Here is a 10,865-nt window from a genome sequence, read left to right on the forward strand (position 1 = left end):
GAAATGACCTTTTCAAATTTGAAATGGTTGTTTATGAATGAAAATTTTCATGCTGCCAATGGCTTTTGAGAAATAGCTGTAATTCATTAGTGATTTTCTATTGAACCGATTTTAGTCTATTTTATTTAATCGATGATTCTACCTTGTGTAATTTCATTAGACTCAGGCTAAGTTTCTTGGAATAAAATGATGCATATGCTTGTACATGCCAATAGCGTTCATTTGGATATATTTAGTTGCAAAAATTGCTGGAGTGTTCTACAGTAGTTGATTAACTGAAAGTATTGGACATGCGATTTGGGTAAAAAAGATTTGGTGGTTATTGATTTTTTTTTAGTTTTCTATATTTTTTGCATTCAGCGTGTTTCATTATTATTTAAAAATGTGTGATATCTTTAAACATTTTCTATGCTGAACTAAGAACTTTAGAAATTATGCTGGTTGATGCTCTAACTTTCTTTTATTTTGCAGCCAGGGCCTCAAGAATATCCATATCAGTGTCTTATAAAACGTGACCAGAAAAATGCAACATTTTACCTCCGTCTTGCTCTTTCATCATGTAAGTAAACCTTTGCTGGAAGTTTATAAGATAACTTATAATTGAAATTTGCTTGTGTACCAAATGATATTTAATCATTTTCTATCTGGTGAATTGACTAAGTAAAACCTTGAAGTTTAACATCTATAGTTAGGAGGATTGTTAAAAATCTGTTAGGTTATTAGTCTTAATATCTCGTGAGTTACATCATGTTTGATGTTTGTTAAGTATCTTGACTTGGTCCGTTAATTTATCTTCATTTCTTGCGCCTCAATGATTATTTTGAATGCCATATAGCGAACTTTAGTGACTATTTCAAATGCCGTGACAAATATTTGTGCTACTATTTCAAATATTGTAGCCCAACTAACATTTTAAAAGAGTCTTTCATACTTTTTTTTTTAAAACAAATCTCATTAACTTTTGTCAAGTAGGTTCGATGTTCGGCTAGCATTTGAAACTGGAGCCTTTGTGTCCAGAGAAAAAGTCGACGTGGAAGAAAGAATTGAATTCCATACTATAAATGCTCGTGATTTGATGTTTATACATTTGAATTCTAAATAGCTAGACAATTACATACTATCAATTCTAATTATAATGCAATCTGTATATGTCAACAGAGTATGATAAATGATTCTTTTATCACCTATCAATGCAAATGATGAAGGCGACACACTATAACCTAATATTACGTTGAAAATAATCCAACCCATGCATTATTAAAAGTGTTTATATCCAAAGTTTATTAGATTTAGAGCATAACACTTACAAATACATTGAAAATAAAAAAATCCATAAAAAATGGATATTCCTTAATTTTTTTTAGAAGTCTAATTGGGCCTGGGGCAGGCTTGGGCTCTACACCTAAAGCACATTTTTTGTAGCCCAAATCATCTTCTATCAATGGTAGTCGCGTCATTCCGAACCGTAACTGGAGATAGTGGACCCGAACAACGAAATATTGGAAACTCGATAGATCACTTGTTCCGTAACTAAAAAGCTAGTATCCGTGGCTCGCCTACTGCTCGTCGTTCCAAAGCATGTCATGCGATGTTAGGCTTCTGCATTATCCTAAATTGTCCTTGTTCTTTTGTGTATTCCATTAATAACAATATATATATATATATATTTATTTATTTATTTATTTTATTTTTTTTTTATTTTTTTTTAAGACACATACATAATCATCTGACCATGACTATATATATATTTATTTATTTATTTATTTATTTATTTTATTTTATTTTATTTTTTTTAAGACACATACATAATTATCTGACCATGACTATGTATGTTTATCACAGTAGGCCCCTTAAATCGTTTCTCAAAATTTCTCGCTAGACAAATGCCTACTTTAGTTTCAATTGTCAATTGCCCTCCTTTTTTTCGACATTTGACTTTTGTCCACATGTTTCAAATTTATCATAGCACTTGATTTTTGTACCGCGTGTCACTTTTATTCAACATTTTACATGTACACTTTTTTTTACACTTTTTTTCACAGCACACACACATGCAAGTGGGTGGGGTTCACGATTAAAATAATCGTAGACCCCAACTTTGTGAGAGGAGTGGGAAAATTGATGTGAAAAAAGTGATGTACAAATAGATTTTTTTGCACTTTTATTACCGTCTTTAGGAGTGAACCTTTGAATTAGACACCAAACCATCATTAAAGACGGAGTGAACCTTTGAATTAGACACCAAACCATCATTCCATAGTCAGTGACGAGATTGTTGATTGCTTGATTAGATTGAAATATTTCTCAAGTTCGAATTATGTGACTAGTGATTAATTAATATGCATACTATAGTTTTAAAAGATTCTGAGATAATTTATTTTTGTTTATTTAAAGATGAGGGTATATTTGTCAATTTAGAGTTTTTAATTGAGAAAATGGTAAAAATAATGATTTTTGCAATGAAATATAAAAATAAGGGTGAAAACGTCAAAAAATAAAAGGTATGGACGTTTTGCACAATAATAATGAAAGATAGGAATGTTTTATGCTAATTGCCCTTTTAATAATTTATTTGAACTCATTTACACTTTTTTAAAAAGTTTGAGAATATGATTGCAATTTATTCTTTAACTTTTCTTTTCTTTTTTATTGTTTTATTTAAATAAAAGGCATATTAGTCATTTTACAAGAGAAATTTAATGAAAATGATGATTTTCACAATAAAATGTAAAGATAAGGGTAAAAGTACCAAAAATGAAAGGTATGGACGTTTTTTACAATAATATTAAAAGGTAAGAACGTTTTCCTTTTAAAAAATAATAATAATTTTAGTTCATAATGAAACCTAGATTAATAATCATACAAATCATTCATGGAGATTGAATTATAAGAAAATTTAGATTTTTCACCCCCAAATTTAATCCCTACATTATCCTTAGCATGGCACTATAAAGCCCAAAACATTGAATTAAAAGAGAGGAATTTTAGATTTATCGATAAGTGTTCACTACAATAAAATTGTCTTTCGCTCTTATGGGATCATAGTGAATTTTCGTCTTCAACTTTTCACCCTTATTAATAGAATCAACATTCATATCTGGTATTGTATGTATGTGTGTTTGATTGCATATTTTTATTTACACTTTATTAGATTGTTTGACCCTCATTCTCATTCTCATACTCCTTCTCATTCTTTTTTCTCTCTTATTTTCAATCACACAATCTTATATAAAATAATATTATAGGCAAATAAAAAACTTTTCATTCTTTTTCATCCACACATTTTTCAAAAAAACACTATTTCAACTATTAAAATTTGACAAGAATGGAAGCCAAATTGGGGGCTATGAGTATGAATTTATGCTAACATTAAACACATGAAGTAACCCATCTTCTTTCTGTTCTATTTCATACTTTCATTCTTGCTTGTTTCCATTTTCACTAAACATGTGCTTGTTCTTTAGGTGGTGTTTATTGTGATATTGAATGGGTTTTAAATATAAATTTTATACAGTTCTTATTTTCTTTTGTATGTGTAAAAAATTGAAATTGGACTCGGCTGGTAATAAAGAACCACATTCCACATTTACCCAATAAATTATTAAATCTTTGGGTTTTCTATAAATTTATATGTACACAAAGTTATAAGACACAAATTGAAATTCTTAGATTCGTGCATGATTTTGTGTGTGTCAATGTATATACATAGACACTCAGTGTGACATATCCTATTAGCAAACACATTGAAATCACTGTCAAATCATTGGAATATGAAGTTGTTCAAAAACATCATTATATGCACAAGTAAAATCGCAATCATAATCTTAACAAATAGAAAGTTTAAACATAAAATTAGGATAATGACGGGCACAATCTATAGGTGGCGTCACAATTCTTGCATGTCTGTTTCAAGTCATAAGGCCTATTACATTTTTTTCTTACCTTCAGACCTTGGAAAACAAAAATTAGGATGGCTAAAGATTGAATTATAGAATATCGTGCTGATAATGTGTTATAAAATAGAAAAAACAAAGAAAACAAAAAGTCACTAGACATGCATATATTTTATTGAGACTAAAGCCTCGCATTCATAAGAAAGAATTATGACGGTAAGGGATGCAATAATCATAATAACTAAGTTGCAGGATATAATGATCATTCATCGATAAACGTACAATTAACAACAGTTACCATATTTACACCTAGTTTCAATTTTCCATCTCGTTTTAAACACACACACACACAACGGCAAAAAACATTGCTTAAAAGCTTTCATAATGTTCAAGAGTATGTTGCGGGTTTCGATATTATCGTGGAGTTTTAGGATACGACAACATTCCAATATCGTTGCTAAATATCTTTAGAGAACGTTGTCTTTTTTTTTTTTTTCTTTTCAACGTTCGTTGGTCGTTTTCTTAAACTACTTTTGCAACATTCATTGAATATTGTGTTTAAATTTTTTGCAAGATTCATTGACTATTTTGTTTAGATTTTTCACAACGTTCGTTGATTGTTGTAGTTGTCATCTTTGGCAACAATTTTTGCACATTGTCTATACTTTTATTCTTATTTTTTACTACATTTTTTGACGGTTGCTAAAGGTCAATTTTTTTTAATTAGTTTTTAAAGCATTTTTTGACCATTACGTTGGTCATTTTTTTTTTCTCTATTTATACAGCAATTTACACAAATTAACCGACAAAATTGATAATAATTTCATTACGATTTTTTGAATCCATACAAAAGTGACCTTTAAAACACCAATAAAATCAAATTCATTATTTAACTGAATAATCTATTTTAGTAAAGAACAAAACCTCAGATATTTTCTATCAACATTCCCATGCTAACATTTTCAATATTATAGAATTCAATAATAAATCAAATGCGACTTCACCGACACCTTGATCCTTCCTTCAAATCACAAACACCAAGCAGGGGCTAAAACTACCATATGAAAGACGAAACAAAAATTAGAAATAGAACATAGAAATATTTTACTACAATGAAAAGAGGAGAATTTAGATCGAAACAACAGAATAAACATAGAAAGTAGCATGATGCAACCTAACTGGAATTGTTCATTCACAAGTTTGATTGATGTCATTCACAACCTAACTGAAATTAGACTAACTGATATTTAGCAACTAGTGAAAGTTGTTAAAGTGTATATTTACACAACAGTTAATGAACGTTGCAAAAGATTCGTATATTAATTATTCAGCAACATGCAAGAAAAGTTGCTATAGTATGAAGCTTTGACGATATTCATTGAACGTTGGAAAAAATGCGAAATATATAAGCTTTTCGCAACAATCAAGAAACGTTGGAAAAAAGGACATTAGCAACATGCATTTAAAAAATATTTTCAAATCTCAATGATGTTAATTAATAACAACATATAATTAACGAAAGTTGCATTTCCCATTTTGCAAAGGGCCATTTTTATTGTAGCGGTGGAATTGGCCTTGAAACTTGTAGAATATCCTTCCCTTCGTTTCTTCTTCTAATCCCTTGTTTTTTGTGATAATTTTCCTACAATTTAGACTATCAACAACACTACATTGAAGGTTGAAATTACACTACGTTAAATCAAACAATTCCTTTCAATCCATCTTAATGTTTTGAGGGTCGGGTTACCCCACGTGGAATATCTAAGACCGTATTTTTCAACAATTATGAATAAATTCATATCCCCATCTAGAAATCACCACTTAGATGATAAAATAAGCTATTCATTTGTGATGTAAAAAATTACACATTCAGAGACGATACTACAAGAAATTTCAATTTCAACAAAGAGAATGTATCATTAAAAGTCATTTTTAATTATTTCATCAAAAATTCCTTCGAGAAAGTTCTCTAGAAAAAGCATCGATCCTTTTTTTTTTTTTTTTTTTAATTAAAGCTGATTTGTGCCCCAGAACTTTGGAGGGAAGCTTACAGAAACAAATAAGAACATTTCTGCAACAATTTCTACGTCAGTTCTCGTGTTCATCTTGACTGCACTGTGTAAAAGGAAATCTTGCAATTCAAGTCAAATATCAATTGTTACAGATACTTTTAAAAATACTTTCTATTCAAAAATCAATTTTTGCAATGTGAAACACTTTAAATAAATATAAATATTAGCATAAATCAATGATTCAAGACCTTCATATTCTATTTATTTTTCAGTCAAACTCGTAGTATAGTCCCTGCATTCAAATTAAATCCCATTTAGTATGCGAAGTAACTGTAACACCCCGGATTTTAATTATATTTTCATATGGGCTAAATCTAATGTTGGTCATTTAGCAAATGAAATAGTCCATGCCAGCCTTGTCGTCACACTGAAGTTCAATAGCTGAAGTGATAAACAAGACCCACTTAATTACATAACGATAATCACACCTTTTATGCAGATAACTGACTGAAATTTAGCACATTCAATATTTATTTCCCAGAAGAGGAAATCTGTATGTTGGATTAAGTAATGCAGATATGTTAGTTACACAACTAGGCCAAGTAACCTCAAAAATAGAAGCCAAATAAGCATTAGAAGCAGCAGATACCATGATACAGGACTCAGCATCTTAGCAAATGGTAAATAAATTATGTAAATCACTTCACACGTGTGAAAGCTGTATTTTGTGCAAACTAAAACCTGAACTTTGTGCCCTCAACTGCTGTACACTTTGGATCGCAGAGCAGGGCTATGAGAATGAATAATTGCAGCAGCTATAGCAAAAGATTGTAGTGCCGATAGAGTTGATTGGTAATGGATATAATGCAAACCATCGTGGATGTTCAACATTTTCATGATGGGTGTGTTTCGCTTCGAACCCTGCAAAATCGGTAATCAGCTAATGTAATTTCTTTACCGAGTAAATGCATATTTTCCATATTCAAGTTTTATAAGAAGGCAAAAGAAAGAAAAGGTCAGAGTTCCCATCAGAAGGCGGACTTGGGGGGCTAGCTACAGCACCCACGAAATGTGGGGAACAAAATTTTATGTGGACTTTGTATATATACTAGTGCTGCCAAAATATGATTTAGCGCAATCAACATAATTTTCTAGCTCGGCCTCTGGTTCCAATGTAAAAGCATCATGTAACAATATTGCACTAGAAAATTACAATAGGAAATTAAAAAAGAAAAGCCTTAAAAATGATATATAGAAATTAAAATAAAGAAAGCGAAGGACACAAGGCACTTGACAAACCTGTATAAAGAAATTATACGACTTGCATTCCTCGGAATTTTCTGACTGGAAGGAAGCATCAGTGTCGCTAGACGTGGCATTGAGTATTGTTAGGGGGCATCCAATATCCCAGCCGCCACAGTCACAGCCCCCACCAAAGATCCACCTATCAATAAGAGTTGAAGGACCTCCATTTCTGGTTCTTGGTCCCCCGTGAAAACCTGCTGGCAAGAGAATGTTCATGCTAGTTGAGCATTCACCACTGTTTCGTGGACAAAATTCAGAAGGTATTGAGGTCTCTAGAGATGGATGATTTCCAGAATTTTTTAGAAATTTTAGCCCCCATCCTCCAAGTTTTGACTCCTTACGGCTGTTGCAATAATGGTCTCTCACAACAATGGCTGCCAACTCAAGATTTGAAACATGTTGATTTTCTGCACTGCCATCATCTGGATCAAGACTCTTTTGCAAGCCTTGAGGTGGTTCACAAGAACTATCTTCAAAGATTGAACTTGTTCCCTCAAATTTGGAAGATGATCTCTGCTTTGACCTGAAAGCATTCACTACCTTCCTTGTCAATCTCTTCCCAAGGCCATTACTTGAGGCCTGTGTCTCTCCTATGGGATTGCCATCGAGGCCAAATAGAACATAATGAGTTTCCCGTATTTCCGAGTTGTTTGAACATAATGTGATTGAAGAAGAAACTCGCATCTTCCCGACGAGTTCTAACTTGTGTTCACGAATATCACATTCTTTGCGTCCTTTTTTACTTGAATGAAACATGTAGACATAATCCAAAATCTTATCTTCTGGTGACTCAGCCTTGGACAAATTGGCTACATAGACTTCCTTGTCATCTATGGAGAAAACAAGGTGTGGTAACCCATCCTTCCATATAATTTGCAGCATTCCTTGATACATCGCAGAAGATAAAGAAGAAGACGTCTGGTCAGAATAAGTAGAGTTTGTGCTTGATAGGGATATGTGCCTTTTATGTGCACGTGCAGATCCATATCCACGATCAAGAACAGTAACGTCCTTTTGTATCTTATGCAATGAACTGCTAGAATTCACAGAATCTGAACAAACTGGTCGACTGGCATCAAGTATACTTCTTCCAGAATTGACATCACTGTCCAAAGTGCGAAATTGGTGAAGTAATGAGCTCTTCAAGATGTTCATCATACTCTTGCTACCAGTCACCCTGCTTATGATCCAATCTCTAGTAGAGCTTACGGCAATGTTTTCAGTTCCCACAACCAAAGGAAATTGAGTGCCTAACCTAGCCATTTTATATGAAATTCTGCTGGTATCTGACAAAATATCCAGTTTTGAAGAAAAACTCTGTACTGCTGCCCTCAATGCGTATGTGCGTATCATTTCAAGGCAACGAAGAACGTATTTCTCATCAAAGCTTATGATATGCATTGGAATTTTACTATGTAAACCATGAACGCTATGAAGGAGGAAGTTTTCACCGCAATTTCCACTAGTTCGTGATCTCCTAACATTTAATAACAGAGTATGCTCTGGCTCTATTTTTCTTACAAATTTTTTGCACAAAATATTTTCATTAGCTGATTCTAAATTTTCACTTGCGAATTCCACCGAAACTTCATCGTTCTGATCATCTTTCCCCAGATGGATGCTTATGTTTTCCATCTTCTAACTCCAACAACAGAGAAAAACTTAAAATAAACAAACACTTGTTCACTTCTGGCTTCTTCTCATATGCAAGCTAAACATATACCAGTTGGCATTGACCTTTCTACTGTTATGAAACTATCTGGAAACGAATTGGAGAAACAGTTAATCAATGCGTACTAAAGAAAATGAAATGTAAAAGCAAGAAAGAAAATGCTAACTTTAACAGGAACAAGCATCGTGGAGAAAAACAAAATAACAAACAACTAATCATTTACCTAATAATGGTCGGCTAAAAAACCTTTTTCCACTGCTATGTTCAAGTCATAGCTAAATTCATTAATAACTACCACAGGCTATGTTAGTTTTGATCTATCCTCCCTCTTCTGACAAAAACAAAAAGGCATGCAAAACAATAACTAATGTATGATAAAGTTAGACTGAAGAACATTGTCCTCCATTCTTTTAACAATTATTAACTACAGTCTAGGAAATAATCTATTGCTAGAGGTAAGATAAACATAACATAAGAAGCAATCACAGATACTAATAATAAAATATTCTTTTTTTCGAAATGACAGTTACATTTATTATAACTAATTGATGAAAATGAAAAATGCTTAAGAAATTTTATATATTAGTTACCAAATAATAGAAGGAAAAAAACATAGGCAGAATTCATGTTCAGATTACATAATCCCATTTACAAAAGTTTCGAGTTTGTTATCATTCTTATGACAGAATCTCCCCAATGGCATTGTTCAACTTCTATTCATAGGGCTGTACGGTAGTAATTTTGAGAATTGATTTTTTGACAGTTAGGAGAAAAGTGGGGCCGCCTATAAAAGAAGAAGTTAAAAATTACGGCTGGAATAGTAAAATAACGGTGAAAAAATCAATTTTTTGGAGGTGAAAAATCACTCCCAAACGGGGCCATAATATATTGTCCATTAATATTCTCACCAAAGATCATTATCCTGGGCAGCTTCGAGTTTTTATGGGTTGTATATGTTTTTATTTTCGAACTCAATTTCTGTCCTACATCACCATATTGCTGCTCTGATAACTTATGCAGGAAGCTTCGAAGTTCATACAAATAGCATCAGCCCAGGCAGATTCACACCTCTCTCACATTCAGAGAAGCAACAATCATATAAAAGTGTATAACGGGAAGCAAAAAGCTATTTCAAATAAGCCCAATAAAATAACTTAATCCAACCAAATAGCAACTTTTATTAATACAAAACTACATAAAGAAAAATAAAAATAAAAAAATAAAATAAAATAAAGAAAAATTAGAACAAATTAAATTCCCAAAACATCCAATGTATATTTTAATGAAATATCAACATATTTTGCTCACCTAAACCATAAGATTGAAGATTGAAACCATCTTCAGCTTGAAGCTCTGCTTGAAATTCTGATGAAACCCATTAAAGAAACCCTTTTAATATTTAATTCCAAGAAAAACCCAGAAAGTAAAAGATTAATATTATCAAGAAAAGGAAAAATATTAACCCTTAAAAGGTCAGAAAAAATTACCTTTTTTCCCATGGAAGAACAAGCTCCGAAACTAGAAATATCTGATTTTAGGCTACACGATTCTTTGTTGAAGTAACATAAAGCAAACTACAAATATAAATACCCACGAATCAGAAGAGAGAAGTGAGAATCACAACTAACTGAAATTTAGTTTCTAATGGCGTAAGCCACGTCTAGTTTTGGAAAAAATTTACATCAAAATGTTGGGTTAGCGTGGTAGGTCCCAAATTTGCCCAATATGTGCATTTTTCATGGTTTATTCAAGAAAATATAGAGATAGATATACAGTTTTGGGTGTATGTATAGGCGGAGAGAAAAATATAAATGTGTGAGCTGGTACGCACGATATAGGTCATGGACTAAATGCCCCACAACCCCCTAAATGCATAAAATCAGAAACTTCAGCTGAAAAAACAGAGGTCAAAAAGAAAAAGTGGGCCCTTCATTCCTCACTCATTTTCTATCAGACATGTGACTTCCATACATATTTATAGGG

At 32.1% G+C, this 10,865-nt stretch overlaps 1 protein-coding gene across 6 annotated transcripts; it reads right to left on the reverse strand.

Moving 5' to 3' along the window:
- Positions 1-4,799: 4,799 nt before the first annotated feature.
- Positions 4,800-10,704, reverse strand: LOC111369576. 6 transcript variants are annotated; one of them, XM_022991149.1, is made up of 5 exons: positions 10,370-10,700; positions 10,191-10,247; positions 7,205-8,969; positions 6,647-6,826; positions 4,800-4,947 (listed from the first exon to the last, which is right to left on the reverse strand). In XM_022991149.1, the coding sequence occupies exons 3-4, from the start codon at positions 8,843-8,845 to the stop codon at positions 6,662-6,664; spliced, it is 1,806 nt and encodes a 601-aa protein (XP_022846917.1). In that variant the 5' UTR covers positions 8,846-8,969; positions 10,191-10,247; positions 10,370-10,700; the 3' UTR covers positions 4,800-4,947; positions 6,647-6,661. The 6 variants fall into 6 exon arrangements, with proteins under 6 accessions (XP_022846917.1, XP_022846915.1, XP_022846918.1 ...); XM_022991147.1 differs by lacking the exon at positions 4,800-4,947 and having other exon boundaries at positions 6,448-6,826; positions 10,370-10,456; positions 10,564-10,704; XM_022991150.1 differs by lacking the exon at positions 4,800-4,947 and having other exon boundaries at positions 6,448-6,826; positions 7,205-8,965; positions 10,370-10,699.
- Between the last annotated feature and the right edge of the window lie 161 nt (positions 10,705-10,865).

Source organism: Olea europaea, chromosome 20 (assembly GCF_002742605.1).
Source record: "Olea europaea var. sylvestris chromosome 20, O_europaea_v1, whole genome shotgun sequence".
Lineage (NCBI taxonomy): Eukaryota > Viridiplantae > Streptophyta > Magnoliopsida > Lamiales > Oleaceae > Olea > Olea europaea.

What these genes read in the sequence shown, in the direction of transcription:
- LOC111369576 (XM_022991149.1), bottom strand. Translation starts at nt 8,845, where the DNA reads ATGGAAAACATAAGCATCCATCTGGGGAAAGATGATCAGAACGATGAA. An exon ending in CGTATAATTTCTTTATACAG is followed by an intron (nt 6,827 to 7,204) that starts GTTTGTCAAGTG and finishes CCGATTTTGCAG; the next exon opens with GGTTCGAAGCGAAACACACC.